The sequence below is a fragment of the Crotalus tigris genome, unplaced genomic scaffold (genome assembly GCF_016545835.1).
Source record: "Crotalus tigris isolate CLP2741 ecotype Arizona unplaced genomic scaffold, ASM1654583v1 scf7180000018867.1602434, whole genome shotgun sequence".
NCBI lineage: Eukaryota > Metazoa > Chordata > Lepidosauria > Squamata > Viperidae > Crotalus > Crotalus tigris.
Window position 1 is genome coordinate 354,593 of NW_024097246.1, and position 17,128 is coordinate 371,720.

Consider the following 17,128-nt stretch of genomic DNA (forward strand, 5'->3'; position numbering starts at 1 on the left):
TCACAGGTGGCTGGATTTAATCACGGAACTGTAAATTATACTGATGTCTTACACAGAGAGTGACCCATAGACAATTCTTTTAACTTCTTATCTGCCTCCAGACTTCCTGATTCACACAGGTGTGCCTTATCACAACTTTGATAAGCCCTATCAAAGGGCACATTCATTTCAGGCTTCAGGTTGGCCGATGACGCGGCTGTTGCTTTGACGGCAACTCCGTCTTCCACATCCGATTTTCCTTAGATGCAGAAAGCCACATTTTGACTACAACCAAAGGACCAACAATGCAGAAGATAACAGAAGAAGCGGGACAACCCAATATGAAGAGAGAGGACCCAATTCACCAAATGCACCTGATGGAAAATTTGGAAAAGGAAGTGACAATATTGAAAATGGAAATGACTTTCTATATAACTCAGAAGAAAATTGAGAGAGAAATAGAACAGATTGAATTGAAGATAAATATATTAGAGCAAACATGGGGAATTGGAATAACAGGGAGAAAACTTAATGGATACAAATGGGCTAGTCCTTCCAGAAAATTGGTAATCAAATGGTCTCCCTTAATTCAAATAACATATGTAAGAATAGAGGGAGATCTATTTGATGATTTAAAGCAGGGGTAGGCAACCTTGGCTCTTTTATGACTCGTGGACTTCAACTCCCAGAATTCCTGAGCCAGCATGGAAACCTCTCCCTTTCCCCTCAGCATGGCTGGCTCAAGAATTCTGGGAATTGAAGTCCACGAGTCATAAAAGAGCCAAGGTTGACTACCCCTGATTTAAAAGCACTGATATGGAAGCCTAGTTGGCAAAAGAAGAAAACTAGAATAAGATTGAAAAACTGGGATTTTGACTCATTAGAGGAGATTTTATATTGCCAATTAGAGGATTAAAGGGAGATGTTGAGGTAAGGGGAATTTTGGTTATTAGGTTTATGATGATGATGATGATGATGATGGGAGAGACCTTGGAGGTCATCTAGTCCAACCCCCTGTTCAGGCAGGAAACCCCTACCTATACCATTTCTGACAAATGGCTGTCCAGTCTCTTAAAAACTTCCAGTGTTGGTGCATTCACCACTTCTGGAGGCAGGTTGTTCCACTGGTTAATTGTTCTAACTGTCAGGAAGTTTCTCCTTAAGTTCTAGGTTGCTTCTCTCTTTGGTTAGTTTCCACCCGTTGCTTCTTGTCCTGCCTTCAGGTGCTTTGGAGAATAGCTTGACTCCCTCTTCTTTGTGGCAGCCCCTGAGATATTGGAACACTGCGATCATGTCCCCCCTCGTCCTTCTCTTCGTTAAACTAGACATACCCAATTCCAGCAACCATTCCTTATATGTTTTAGGCTCCAGTCCCCTAATCATCTTTGTTGCTCTTCTCTGTACTCCTTCTAGTCTCAACATCTTTTTTACATCGCGGTGACCGAAACTGGATGCAGTATTCCAAGTGTGGCCTTACAAGGCATTGTAAAGTAGTATTAATACTTCACATGATCTTGATTCTATCCTTCTGTTAATACAGCCTAGCACTGTGTTGGCTTTTTTGGCAGCTGCAGCACACTGCTGGCTCATATTTAAATGATTGTCCACTAGGACTCCGAGATCCCTCTCACAGTTACTACTATTGAGCAAGGTACCCCTATACTATACCTGTACATTTGGTTTTTCTTGCCTAAATGTAGAACATTACTTTTACATATATTTGGAATTTTATATTTGGAAACTAGTTGAAAATGAGGATTTTATCAGTTTAATATTTAAAAATTAGACTTAAAAAGGAAAAGAAAGTTAATGAATATGTTTGATTTATTGATTAATCCTGGCAATATATATAATAGCTTTGATTTATTAAAGGGGATATTATGTTATTAAGTAGATTTAATATGATGGGAAATAGATGACTCTTAGGAAACAGAATAAGATTATACTCAAATAAATAAAATATGTATTTTGGATATTATAGTTTGTTATGAAGTGAGATAAGGGAAATTTTGGTTACCCAAAGTCTGAAAATTATAAATATCAAAGGTTAAATTGGAATATTGATAAGAAATTAAAAACTGAGTAAAAGTCAATAACAGGATATGGATGTTTATGAAGATTGAATGTATTTAAGATATGTACAAACTAAAAATTTATTGATAAATGTAATAATGATGTTCCTATTGAATTGATATAATTAGAAATGTACTAACCTGAATATGAGACAGTAAATGTTAAGGGAAAAAGAGAAGAAATATTTGAGTTGTAATCTGAGATTTGCACTAAGATTTTGTTATTGAACTATTGTAACCCAGTCATCACGTTGCTTTTTAAATATTCAAATGTAAAACTGGAAAATTAATAAAGTATTATTAAAAAAAGGCCACATTCATTTCTGATTCATGCTTTTTAGCCAAGAGAGGAAAACGGAAAGAGGGAATTGATGTATTTTTTAGTTATTTATTTTTTATCCTGTCTTTATTATTGTTTATACCAGTGATGGCGAACCTTTTAGAGACTGAGTGCCAAAACTGCAACCCAAAACCCACTTATGCATCGTCAAGTGCCGGGTGGGTGTGGCCATTGGCTGGGTGTGGCCAATTGGGTGCACGTGGCCCATTGGATGGGTGTGGCTGTGGTAACGGCAGACTGGGTGGGACTAAAAAGTTCAATCAATCAATTCCAACTTTGCAAGATCTTTTTTTTCCCTGTGAGAAGTTGAAATTGACTGAACCTTTTTTTTTTTTTTTTTTTGCACACGGCGGAGGCCTAAAGCAAAAAGGTTTTATAACACCCAGCTGAAGGCCTAGGACTGGGGTGACGGCGCACATGCCCACAGAGAGGGCTCTGAGTGCCGCCTCTGGCACCCATGCCATAGGTTCACCACCACTGGTTTATAAGAACGATGATGAATATACCTAATATTCTCTCTTCCTATTTTCCCCACAACAATCCTGCGAGGTGGGTTGGGGGGAGAGAGAGAGACAGAGAGAGACAGACTCAGACACCCAGCCAGTTTTTCATGCCTAAAATGGGTCTAGAACTCATGATCTCCTGGTTCATAAGCCAGCATCTTAATCACTAGACCAAATTTTCCTGACCTTCTTACACGGGTATCCACAGGATGCAGTCAAAACAAACAAGATGCCATCAGCAACTGTGCAATCAATGAACATTAGGGGAAAAAAGATAAGAGTTTTGATCACACCAGTGAATGGATGAGCCATTAAAGAAAAGCGAAAACATTTTGGTCTGGGAAAGTGCAAAGAGAGAAATATGCCCTAGTCCAGACAGCCTTTTGTTTGTTCTTCTGCAGTGTGACTAATCCACAAGAGAGAAAATTTGGCCCAGCGGGGAAAAAGATCTTTCCACAATACAGTACAATAAACTAAGTGGAATCTTGGCTCAGGAGATAGAACTGAGTCATGACAAAAGATCACTCCAGGGAAATAGGTTTGGGAGTGGATTAGACTGGAAATAAAAATCTCAGTTTCTGAACACCAGCATTTCTCAGCTACTGAAATAATAATATTTAGTACGGAGGTGAGGAACTACGGTATGGCCCCTTTATGACTTGTGGACTTCAACTCCCAGAATTCCTAAGCCAGCCAGAATTCCTGAGCCAGCTACATCATAATCCCACTAAACCAGGGGTGGGGAATGATGGCCCTTTTATGACTTGTGGACTTCGACTCCCAGAATGTAGACTGAAAGACTTGTGGACTTCATGGCTGGCTCAGGAATTCTGGGAGCTGAAATCCACTAGTCATAAAAGGGCGATCGTTCCCCATCCCTGGTTTAGTGGGATTATGATGTAGCTCAGAAATTCTGGCTACTTTGGGAATGAATGTAGAAATATTAAGCTTTTTTAATACCTAGCTTGGCAGCAGGTTTCAAGAATCATGCTTGAAAAGTTCCTTCTGCTAGAAGCTAGAATTCAGTGTTTCTCAACCTTGACAATTTTAAGGCATGTGGACTTCAACTCCCAGAATTCCACAGCCAGCATTGCTGGCTGTGGAATTCTGGGAGTTGAAGTCCACATGCCTTAAAATTGTCAAGATTGAGAAACACTGAGCTAGATTATAGCATAGCATAGCCAGCCATGCTGGGTGAGGAATTCTGGGAGTTGAAGTCCACAAGTCTTAAAGTTGCCAAATCTGGAGACCCCCTGCTCTAAAGTAAAACTTATTTTATTATATGCATACGTATTCCTTTCCCTTTTTGTTTGCTTTTATTATAACAAAATGAATTAGCTGCCCTTATTACATGTTCCAGAGCACTGAATGTAAACTGGCATAACCAGTGTTTTTTTTTTTTGTCATAGAACACACCGGAACGGAGTTCCGGCACCTTTTTTCAACGGATTTCCCAAGATTTAAAAGTAACTTTTGAAAATTTGATGTTTGGTCCATGTGGACTTGAATCGCCCTGTTGACTGTAGCAGGTCGGCGGTAAAATCATTAAAACGGTGTATGTGGGTTGCTTGTGTGTCGAGTCCGATGCATGCGTACTTAGTCCGCGCTGGTTGTGATGGTGTTGCTCGGCTTGTGGCAATGCTCGGCTTGTGATTGGTCATGTGGTCGCGCGCTGAGTGCTTACTGTGGGCGGCGGCCGTTATGTTTCGTTACACAACTGACGTGTGTAGGTGTGTGTACAGTGATTGACTACATACAAAAGGTAAATAATTTATTTTAAAAAATCGTTGGTGAATTGAAAATCTTTAATTTTTAGTGTAAAAGTGTGACCCCAAATGTAAAAATGAAAAAAATATATATAAATTACTTCTCCGTTTTTTCTTACCAAAAAAAAAAAAAACTCACTGGGTATAACAATAGACTCAGCATGTTTACTACATGCCTAGAGAGGTTTAGTTGGAAGTGGAACCCTCAATTTAAAAATTATCTTTATTCAAAACCTGAACTAATAATAATAATGAGATAATATTGGGATAATTTGCTTTCTCAAAGTCAAACCCCACAAAGGTAAGGGTCCTGATCACAGGGATTTGTCCCAAATACCAGACCAAGGAGCTGGATTGCATTGAAGCATTTCAGCAGTGTGATTTAAGATTGATAAGAATTGCTCTGCTGTTGCTATTATTAAACCACTAAGACTTGGAAATCTCTTCATTAATCAGCTGCAAATGGATCAGCAGATCCATTATTGTAAAGGTTGGTTTCCATACTAATAGAACTTCAAGACACTATGTGATATAATTCAACATTCATAATAAAATAAATAGGACTGGTTAGAGTTTGAATGAAACAGCATAAAAGCATTCATAATAACTAAATGTAAACCACCAGCTACCAGCTCCTCCATTAACAGTGAAAAGAGCTGGATTATAGGAGAGCTTTTAAGATGAAATTCTAAACCTCTGCTACAAATATCAGGGCATCTATTGGTCCTAAATAAGAAATAGTTCGGTGGCTGGAATTTTTGTACCTCCAACCTTTTCTTCTTCATAAATAACAGAATAACAGAGTTAGAAGGAACCTTGGAGGTCTTCTAGCCCAACCCCCTGCTCAAGCAGGAGACCTTATACCATTTCAGATAAATAGCTGTCCAATCTCGTCTTAAAAGCCTCCAGCGATGGATGTCTATGGAGATTTTCAGTCATCCAGGTCCCAAAAGTGCTTTTTCAAGAGGCAACTGGACTTTCTGGTTTTTCTTTGAAGATGTTTTGCTTCTCATCCAAGAAGCTGAAGAAGCTTCTTGGATGAGAAGCAAAATGTCTTCAGAGAAAAACCAGAAAGTCCAGTTGCTCCTTGAAAAGCACCTTCGGAACTCCAGTAATGGAGCACCCACAACTTCTGGAGCCAAGTTGTTCTACTGCTCAATTGCCAGGAAATTTCTCCTTAGTTCTGGGTTGCTTCTCTCCTTGATCAGTTTCCACCCATTGCTTCTTGTCCTGCCTTCAGGTGCTTTGGAGAATAGTTTGATCCCATCTTTTTTGTGGCAGCCCCTGAGATAGTGGAACACTGCTATCATGTCACCCCTAGCCCTTCTTTTCATTAAAGTAGACATACCCAATTCATGCAATCTTGCTAAAGAGAACTCCATCAGAACTGTGCTTGGAAATAATTGCTTTCAGCTTTAGATAATAACCGACAACTCTGACAATTATGCTAAAGCAGGAAAGGCATGGAACCAGATAAAGTCGTTTTGAAGGAGGTTTAGAAACAGAGAAAATTACCTGGTGGTAAACCTAAAGCCTGTTTGGCCATACAGTATTAGGACAGGTGCTAAAGTTGAGTGTGATCTGGAGGGCAAGCAGTTGTCCAATGCACACTTGTTCTAAATCATTTTGGTGACCTTAGCTCAACACTAACTCTGAACCACAAAGGTACTGCAATGAGGAAGTGGAAGCACCGAAATAGCTCTGAAATCTTCCAATTTTCGCCTTCATTAACCACATTTTTTACACATTCTATCTTTGCAGTTGCTAGAAGTAAAAAAAAAAAAAAATGACCCGACGGCACATAGAGATAATCCTTGACTTATGACCACAATGGAGCCCAATATTTCGGTTGCTAAGTGAGGCAGTTAATTGAGTTTTGTCCCATTTTACAACCTTTTTTGCCACAGTTGTTAAACAAATCACTGCAAAGGTTAAGTGAAGCAAGCGGCTGTTAAGTGAATCTGTCTTTCCCCATCGACTTTCTTTGTCTGAAGCCAGCTGGGAAGGTTACAAGGGGCGACTGCGTGATCCCAGGACTCTGCAAACATCGTAATGTCATCTTTTTCATCGCTACTGTAACTTTGAAAGGTCACTAAATGAATGGTTGTCAGTCAAGGACTACCTGTAATCAATCAATCAATCATAAGGCATCTGCGAAGTCTAAAGGACAACTGAGACTTTCCATCCTTTCCTCATCACTGATCTATCTAAGTCAGTGGTTCTCAACCTTCTTAATGCCGCGACCCCCAACCGGTCGTAAGTCGAGGACTAAACCGGTTGTAAGTCGAGGATTACCCAACCGGTCGTAAGTAGAGGACTTTCCCTGCCTGGGAGTGCCGCGCATGCGTGCTGCCGCTCCCTGTGCCGGCCGAGCTGTAGCTGGCAAGTGGCAGAGACGGAGCAGGCCGACCACCGGCTGGGCCACCAGCTGGCCCAGCCCAAGGGAGGTAAGGCACCCGCCAGAAAAGGGGAAAAAAATGGCAGATAGCCTTGCATGGCGACCCCCATGAAATGGTCGATTGACCCCAAATGGGATCGCGACCCATAGGTTGAGAACCGCTGATCTAAGTCAATGATGGTGAACCTTTTAGAGACCGAGTGACCAAACTGCAACCCAAAACCACTTATGTATTGCTGAGTGCCAGGTGGGCGTGGCCCACCGGGTGGGCGTGGCTACAGTGGTCATGGCAGACGGGTGAGCATGGCCAGCTCAATGTTGCTCCTGGGGAGGGATGCCTGTGGGGGCCGGGCAGGGTTGGGGGACATCCAGGGGGGGTCCCTGGTGGATGGGGCAGTGGGCAGGAAGCTTGTCCTGCGGGGTGAGGCGAGGCAAGGTGAGGCTGGGCAGGGGTGCCATTGTCGCAGGGCAAAGCGAGGCAGGGGCCGGGGTGGCTGCTGCCTGACACCACTGGCCCCCGCACACAGAGGCCAGTGAGCGCATGGGTGCTCGGATGCATCTGGCCACGTGGGACCTCGGCCGCCTTAGCGGGCGGCTGGTTGAAGAGGACGGTTGCCATCTCCGGGGCATGGCATGCGTGCCCACAGAGAGGGCTCTGAGTGCAGCCTCTGGCATGTGTGCCATAGGTTCGCCACCCCTGATCTAAGTAGTCTAGATTGGGAGAAGTTAAGACTGCAGGTCTGACAGAGAAAATGACCTTCAACCTTGGCAAGCTTAAACTGGATGCACATCCCGGGTAGCCTAGATGATCTTAAAAGTCCTTTCCAACTTCCCAGTTCTATGGCTCTATGCCTGCACCATAGGAGCAGGATTAAGGGACAATCTTTGCTCTGTCTCTGTCAAATGCCAATGACAATTCAGTCCTCTAACTGAGCAAAATAGTTTTAATGTCTTCACAGAAAATATAATGAACTACGAACAGCTGAACAGAAACGGGTCCTCTGGTTTTGCTTTGAAAGGTTTCTTTCCCAATGCCCAAAGGTAGAGCAAGCCCATCCGAGCGACTTCATGGATCCTTCAGTTTCAGATCATCTTCTTGAAATTCTGAAGAGCTTCGTCCGCCTTCTGCAGTTCTGTCTCGCTTTGTTTCAGCTGGAAAAAAAATGCCCAAGACAGATGTGTTGATAAAGTTGTTAATATGTCCCCTTGAGACATCCTGCCCTCCATGGTAACATCTGCCCCTAACCTCCTCCTATCCTTCCTTAAAAGCCTAAAGATCTAGCTCTGCAGATTGGCCTGGGGACCCAATGGGGGAGTTCAACTCTAGAAGTGGCTTTAGATTGACAGCATACACCATCTCCCCCCCCCCCACTTCTGCTCTCCATACGTCCATCTTTTTTACTAATTATATCAATGTATTTTCTTTGTTCCTTTTTCCTTACTTATTTCATCGTTTTATTATTTTAATTTTGATTAAACCTTTTTTGTTCCTTCGTTTTTTATGGTTGTGAGCTGCCTAGAGTAGCCCCATGGCAATATAGGCGGCCAAGAAATTTAATAGTCAATTGCAAAAAGGCAGCTTTACTCAGAACAGCTTACATCTTGCGACGATACCTCTTGTTATACCAACATCTGCCTATCCCAGGTCTTTGGGAAGGGTTTGATAGGTGGACAAAAATGACAAATCTAGTCTGAACATCTGGCTGACTGTGTGATGAACTAATAATAATAATAATAAAGCATCTGCATCACACTTCATATTCTTGTTCTGAAGGGTCTTTTTGTAATTACCCTCAAGAACTATGCAGAATAGGCTATCTAGAATGTATAAAGGTATTTCAAATGAATGTTGGAAATGTAAATGTGAAGGGGCTTTTTATCATTTATGGTGGATATGTGATAAAGCAAAGAAATATTGGAGTAGGATTCATACATTAATGCAGAAAATTCTTAAAGTGAACATAAAGATTAAACCAGAAACTTTCCTTCTGGGTCTAAATGGAAAAAGACTTGGGGGAAAAAAATTGGAACTCTGATTTTATATATGGTGACAACAGCAAAACTGCTCTATGCACAAAAATGGAAGGAGGCTTCAAATTAGGAGAGATGGCTTTATCAAAACAGAGATGACTGTTTTGATAAAAGAAAAGAATATAAGTACTTTTGTTTCTACTTGGAAACCGCTTCTGGACTTTGAGCTTGAGGTGGAAAAAAATGATACTATGATTTTGAGTTTTACTAATTAGACTGATTTGTTGATATAGAAATGGCTAGTTCATACTACTATAGAAATGTAAAAAGTTGAGATTCAATCTTAATTTCTTATTTTACTGCAACAGAGGGAGTCGGAAGTCGACACCTTTTGTTTCTTCCCCTCCTCTTCTCCACACTTTTTTCTTTTTCCCTTACCTATTGTTGTCCCTTACTATTTGCTTTTGTATTTTCATATTTTAATGTTATAAATGAATAAAATTATACATACATACATATTTTTTTTCTGAGGTTTTCGTGGGTGTTTGTATGTAGGTCTTTAGTTATTCGGGTTTTCTCCCGCGTCAAATTGGAAGTGTCTTGATGACGTTTCGACGAAGTCCCGTTCGTCATCTTCAGGCTGGTATTTTCAGCTTCTTGCTTCTAGGAGCAAGAAGCTGAAAACACCAGCCTGAAGATGATGAATGGGACTTCGTCGAAACGTCGCCAAGAGACTTCCAATTTGACGCAGCCTGTTTAATATAAACAAGCCTGTGGTTAAAAAGAGTTACTAAGCTTTTGTCCGGCCAAAAAACTGCCGGCGTCATCAGAGTTAGAATAGCAGGAGATTCAGAAGGCAGCTCATATAGCCTCCTGCCTCTGCGCCCAGCTCCTTGAGCGCATCATCGGCCCGTTGATTGTGTTAATCCTTATCACACCAAGTTGTTCCGCATCAGGCAAACTGTCTTTGACTCCACTGGTTGTTTTATGATCCTCCTGCTCTTTTTGAGTATGTGCAAGCACTTGGAGGGTGGCTGTTAGGATGGGCAATTTATGCAGGATGGGCAATTTATGGCCCTCAAGCCTCTTTTCTGGGATCTATCATTTCAACATTGTGGTTTCCTGCCTTTTTTAGGTGAACAGCATGCACAAAGTGAAAGTAAGTGTCTCAAGTTAAAAGACAAATAAAACTCAAAAACCTTCTAAACTCTTTGTCCCAAAGGAGCTTTTTCAAAAGGCAACTGGACTTGTTTCATTTCTCATCCAAGAAGCATCTTCCGTTCTACAGTTCTGAAGAAGCTTCTTGGATGAGAAGTGAAATGTCTTCAAGGAAAAACAAAGTCCAGCTCCCTTTTGAAAAAGCACCTTTGGGACTGACCTGGATGACTGAGAATCTCCAGAGACTTCTAATCTCCTCCCCACCACATTCTAAGGAAAGCAAGAACCAGAATGTTAAAAGTGATCATTGGCCACCAAAATTATCCACCCCTGCAGGACTTAAGATCTTTTGAAGGAACCAGCAACTTTTCTGGCCTTCAGTCCTGAATGCTGGGTCCCCAAAGGGCTAAAATCCCTCAATGTCTTATGATCATGGAGATTTCAGAAGCTGAAAACAGAAACAACCCCTCCTCCCCAATCTTTTGGGACATTTGGTATCTTGGCACCCACAAGTGATGCAATGGATCAGGCATCATCCCTAACAGAGCAAGCCCCCAAATGCCAATCCTGTATGAGTTACCTTGGCTGCATCCAATTCTTGGACTTTGGCCGGTACTTTCACAGCATACTCTGGATTCACCATACGCTGGCGTAATAATAGGATTTGTTTCTGCAGCTCTGCCTTTTTCCCTGTCAGTTTGGCTATCTCCTTCTCCGCATCAATCAAACCCTGCCAAGAAATTCAGAGAGTCAGCAATGCTATCGTGCTACCTCATGGGTAGCACTATGAATTGAGAGTCACTGTAACCAACTGGATCCACAAGTCATCTAATATGGGTATACATGAATTCCCTGAGATGTGAGATGAATCATGACCATTATCTTCCTGAATACTACAGAAACAGACAACAGCCCAAATGGAAAAACCCAGAATGTTGCTAAATCTCTGGCATTTGAACTTCAGCAACAAGGAGATCAAATCAGTCAATCCTAAAGAAAATCAACCCTGACTGGTTTTTGGAAGGACAAAAACTGAAGTTGAAGCTCAAATACTCTGGCCACCAATGGAGAAGAGAAGATTCGTTGGAGAACACCCTGATGTTGGGAAAGACTGAAGGCAAAAGGAAAAAGGGATGGCGGAGGATGAGATGGTTAGCTAGATGGAAGATTGTAGCGCCATAGTCCATGGGGTCATGAAGAGTCGGACACCCTTAGCAACTGAACAACAACAGCAACACTGGAAGATATAGGCAGGCCTCCATTACAGGTAGTGACACCAAGATATTTTTATTTTGTAAGCACTCCCTCAGGGAACTTATGACACAGAATCTGGAGGTTAATTTGCTTTAAGTCCAAATTGCAAACTGTTTCCTGCTCTTGGAAGCAGTGAGGTACAGGTAGTCCTTGATTTACAACAGTTCATTTAGGGCAGTGCTTCTCAACGTTTGTGTGACGGCGACCCCCGTCACACAAACGTTCATGCGCATGCGTGACGGCGCCCCCATGCGCGACGCGCATGTGTGGTGGCCCCCCACGTGCAGCGCGCATGCACGGCGCCGCCCCCACACGGCACCCCCCATGCGCGGCGCGTGTGCACGGCGGCGCCCCCATGCGCGGCGCGCATGCACGGCGCCGCGAAAAATGGCGGAACGCCGCCTTTGGCGACCCCAGAAAAATGGTCGATCGACCCCAAATGGGGTCGCGACCCATAGGTTGAGAACCGCTGATTTAGGGACTGTTCAAAGTTACAATGGTGCTAAATAAAGTGACTTATGACCATTTTGCACACTTGTGACCGTTGCAGCATCCCCATGGTCACATGATGAAAATTCAGATGCTTGGCAATGGACTCCTATTTATGATGGTTACAGTGTCCCGGGGTGTGTGTATCATGCGACCAGCTTTTGTTAACCTCACAAGCAAAGTCAATGGGAAAGCCAGAATCAGTTAACGGCTGTTACTAACCCAGCAACATAGTGATTCACTTAAAAACTGTGGCAAGAAAGGTCCAAGTAAGTTTGTAAAATGGGAGAAAACTCTATTAACAATTGTCTCGCTTAACAACAGAAATTTTGGGTGTAGTAATCAGTCCTTAGTCATTGAAGGGTGCAAAGAAATGGCCACTTTCTACGCAGCCTTTATTGTTTATATAGAGTTTACAAATAGCAAAAGATACAGCATGGCAATAGCATTTCATTGGCTAAAATCCTTTACCAATCCTCAAGAGTAAAAAGCTAGAGGCCATAAACAGGGAAACTTGTTGTTCACCAGCCAGCCTTATCAAACTGGCAAGGTCACACAGACCTGCGCACTTTCATGTCACCATGGTGATGTGAGGGGGGGGGGGAGAAGATAGATGCAGAGCAAAGATACAAGCGTGGGGGGGGCAGTTTTCCGCACACAACTTTCGCCTGTCTCTCACCTCTACATTTGGGCTCAATTGTGGTGCTAAATCAAGGACTATCTGTACACAAAATATGACCCTCAGATTTTTTTTACCCCATGAAACTAGTCAATCAACCATTTGGGTGCCTAAAAGTGATTAATGACCCTCAGAACTACTTTGTGATTGGTCACCTACTACATTGCAGATGATGGAATAAAGTGGTATCAGTGAATTCTATATGTAATGGTATGCAAGACTATCTTTAGGACAGGGTGATCTGATGTTCTCTTACAGAACAAAATCTATTAGCTTCCTAGCCTTTGGATGGTGTGGGAAAGTGTTCTTCTGTAGGCTGGCAGAATCAAGAGTGCTCCTTTGTCCTTCCACAAGTTCACAAAAGTGAATAATTGGACCTGGGTTTACTTACTGTGAGTCTCGTTGTTCTAACTGCTAAGGAAGATAAAATAATGTGGGACACCAGAAGAAGAAAATGGAAAAAGGAAAGGCTGATTACTGAGGGAGACCCGATTATGTTGATGTTTGGTGCAACGGTGAAGAGGGTGGACTCACTGGTGTAGGGCAGAGCGGAACCTGGGATCTGGAGCTCTCTGAAGCTCCATCAGAATCTTCTAGATTTGCTTTCAGAGCAAATGTGAGTCACCCACTTCAGAATTCCCTGTCTGTACTATATATAAAAAAGAAATCTGCTCCCCCAAACTAAGGGTCCCACTGGTTCTTTATTGCCAGTCACCATTTTGTGGCCTGCTTATTTTTTAGTACCTTCAGCAGAAGATGGACAATGCATTTGTCGGAAGCTATAGCTACAGCACAGCCAGAAGGAGGAATCTGCCCAGGTTCTAGTACCAAAACTTGCTTGGAGGAGGAAAGAATGCAGATATATTCAGAGCAACGAGTCACGGTCTCCGCTGTCTGAAGATCCAAACACTGCAGGTAACCTAGGGACAGATGAACAGAAGAAGAACATCAGGGAAGCTGAGGGGAGCGCTTGTCAGCTTCATTGTAGAGAGCAAGGAAGATCTCAACAGAAATACGCAGAAGCTATGGCCTAGATCAGGGGTGCCCATCCTTGGCAACATTAAGACCTATGGACTTCAACTCCCAGAATTCCCCAGTCAGTGCAGCTGCCAGAATTCTGGGAGTTCATGTCCACAAATCTAAATGTTGCCAAAATTGGACACTCCTGGCCTAGACAAAGCGGCTGAAACATTTTTTTTTTTTTTAAGTTCAGAACTAACAGATAACATTTGGAAGCAGCTCAGTCACCTTCCTAATTCACAGAAGTATAAAGAGGAAGGGGTTCAGATTTGCAAGATTTTACTCTGATAGCCAATCTTAATAAAAGTTATTTTAGCCTTCCTAGGGAGTTAATTTCCTGATCTAGTCATGACCTCTAAGATCAAGGACAAGAAGCCTGTCTGGGATGGGAGGTTACATTTTCAGAATCAGTGCTTGATGCCTTAAGGCAGGGGTCCCCCACCTCTGTGGCGCAGCCCAGTAGTGGGCCATGAGGTGTTCGCAACTCAGCCGCAGAAATTCCTGCAAGCAGCAGGCGACTGCGTACCTGCACACTACGTTTGCACAAGCAGCGGGCGCAGGTGCACGCTGCTTGCACAAATAGAGCTGTGCACGCAGACTTGCTGACCACGCGGGCGGGACCATCCTCTCCCTACCCCCCTCCACCGGTCCGCAAAGCCAGAAAGGTTGGGGAACTCTGCCTTAATGGCTACAAGGAGAGAGGGAAAAAGGAAGGATGAGAGAAAGAGAAGAAGCTGTCTCAAAGAAAGAAAGGTGGAAGAAACTGCCACTGGCTTTCACCCAGCCATTCAAAAAAAGCCCAGGTATGAAATAGCTAATCTCCCTAATGGAGAACTGACCCATTCCCTAAAAAAAAGAGGGGATTGCAAGGCCCAAAATCAGAAATGTCAGGTGTCTCTCTCTAGTTAGATGCAACAATTCATGGAATACTTCAACAGAACAGTGTCAAAGGGGCAAATAGGAAGAAATGGATCCCTCTCTCTACTGCAGTGGTTCTCAACCTTTTTATACCGGTGACCCCGGCCATAAGGATGTGCCGCGCATGCGCGGCGGCGCCCCCATGCGTAGCGCACGTGCGCGGCGACGCGATGCGCATGCGCGGTGCCGCCAGCTGAGGAAAAAATGGCGGATCGCGTTGTTTGGCGACCCCCGTGAAATGGTCGTTCGACCCCAAATGGGGTCACGACCCACAGGTTGAGAACCGCTGCTCTACTGCTTTGTCTTCTGACATCTGCAACTACACAAAGGCTCCTAGGTCTCTACGCAAAAAGGTATTAAGCTAGCAGAAGTTTGACATTAATTTAGCACTTATTTTTCAGAGGTGGGGAGACCACCCAAAAACGTGCCATGGAAAACTAGCAATTCTGAGCAGCACGTTCTTGCAGGGAGAGAAATATTGGCGGCTCCGGACACTGAACTCAGATGTTGCAAACTACCGGTCCATCTCAGGTCTATGAAATCACTAAAACCCATCATTATCTCCCACTGCCAAGCTAAGACCAATATGGGGGAAAAGATTTATAGCTGCAGGGATATTAAAAGATCTTCCACCTCCATCGATAAGTCTTCAAGCCAAGTGACTACCAAAAGTTGGCCTGGTTTGCTAACGTATTTTAATTGTTCAGGCAGGCAACTTTCTCCAAACCAAGCTGCTCCAGATTTGGCAGGACGGCAAATTCCGGAATTTCAAGCCAGCTCAAGACCCGGATTCATAGCTTTTCATTCATTAGTGAAAAAACCTTCAGTGAAAAACTCACAGTCAGCTTTGGTTTTGGTAAGGTTGTAGTCCGCCCGGAGAAAACGCACAGCCTTAATGATGTTCAATATGAAGTCAAAGGTATGGTCCAGTTCTTCATTCCTCCAATGGAACTGAAAGGAGGCGGAAGTATGAGCTGCTCGATTTAATTTTTAAGTTCAATATCAGACCAAAAGGAAAATGGACTAAGAGAAGAATTTCTTTAGTTTCAAAATAGCTAGTCCTCCATTTACGACTGGTCATTTTACGATCATTGGAAAGTTATGACAGCCTATAAAGCACTCTGGCCATTGTAAAAGGTTGTCCTGCCCCACCGTGGTCATGATACTGCATGTGTTGAGTGGGTCAGCTTTACTACCCATCGTGGCATTCTGGGGGTCTCATGATCATGATATCCAATGTTTCTGGCTGGTTCCCGGCATTTTTTGCCAGTTTCTGGTAAAAACACAAACAGTCATTCAGATGAATGGATTCACTTAATGACTGTTGGGTTTTCTTAATGATAGCAGCATACACTTAATGACCACTGTAAAAAAAGGCTTTAAGCCAATGGTTCTCAACCTTTTTAATGCCGCAACCCCCAACTGGTCATAAGTCGAGGGCTACTCAACCGGTCGTAAGTCGAGGACTACTCAACTGGTGCAGCACTGTTTGCAGAATGGGACTTTTGGCGGGCTCAGCAGGGCAGAGACAGCCTGGACAATTCCTATTGGCTTTTGAAAGCCAATAGAATTAGACTCTATTCAAGAGAGTCTATTCTATTGGCTTTCAAAAGCCAATAGAATAAAAGGGAGTAGCACAGCTAAGGAAAAGGGGGAAAAAATGGCGGACTGCATTGTTTGGCGACCCCCGTGAAATGGTCGTTCGACCCCAAATGGGGTCCTGACCCACAGGCTGAGAACCACTGCTTTAAGCGTTTGCTTAAAGACCACTGTAAAAAAATTACTTTGGGTCACATGGTGCCTCAACTTACAACCAGACTGTAAGCCAATTATGGTTGTAAGTTGAGCATTCCCTGTACTAATTTTCCTGTTTCAGTACTATACTGATAAAGAGCCAAGGCTAGCAGTCTTAATGTTCTATTTCACTATGATTATACCTTGGATTATGATTTTGTTGGAAACCAATTTGTTGTCTCCTTTTTTGTTACACAAATGTCTGGCTTTATTTCAAAAGCAGCTTCTGTAATAACATTTGGCTTCCTCCCCAGGGTGTACTAGATAGATCTCATCCAACAATGTTATATACAGAATAACAGAGTTGGAAGGCACCTTGGAGATCTTCTAGTCCACCCCCCTGCTCAAACAGAAGATCCCAAAATATTCTGAACAAATGGCTGTTTAGGATCTTCTTGAAAACTTTCAGTATTGGAGCACCCACAACTTCTGGAGGCAAGCTGTTCTACTGGTTAATTGTTCTAACTGTCAGGAAATTTCTCCTTAGTTCTAGGTTGCTTCTCTCTTTGGTTAGTTTCCATCCATTGCTTCTTGTCCTGCCTTCAGGCGCTTTGGAGAATAGCTTGACTCCCTCTTCTTTGTGGCAGCCCCTGATATATTGGAACACTGCTATCATGTCCCCCCTCGTCCTTCATTAAATTAGACCAGGGGTAGTCAACCTTGGCTCTTTTATGACTCGTGGACTTCAACTCCCAGAATTCCTGAGCCAGCATGGCTCAGCTTGGAAACCCCTCCCTTTCCCCTCAGCGTGGCTGGCTCAGGAATTCTGGGAGTTGAAGTCCACGAG

At 43.1% G+C, this 17,128-nt stretch overlaps 1 protein-coding gene across 2 annotated transcripts in view; it reads right to left on the reverse strand.

Annotated features, from left to right (window-relative positions):
* Positions 1-7,982: 7,982 nt before the first annotated feature.
* Positions 7,983-17,128, reverse strand: part of VARS1 (valyl-tRNA synthetase 1) — a 55,660-nt gene continuing 46,514 nt past the window's right edge. For both annotated transcript variants that reach the window (XM_039357138.1, XM_039357139.1), the window contains exons 28-31: positions 15,387-15,498; positions 13,354-13,529; positions 10,768-10,917; positions 7,983-8,210 (exon numbers count right to left, since the gene is read on the reverse strand). In XM_039357138.1, coding sequence (XP_039213072.1) covers positions 8,142-8,210; positions 10,768-10,917; positions 13,354-13,529; positions 15,387-15,498 — 507 coding nt within the window. In that variant the 3' untranslated portion in view covers positions 7,983-8,141. The remainder of the gene's footprint in view (positions 8,211-10,767; positions 10,918-13,353; positions 13,530-15,386; positions 15,499-17,128) is intronic.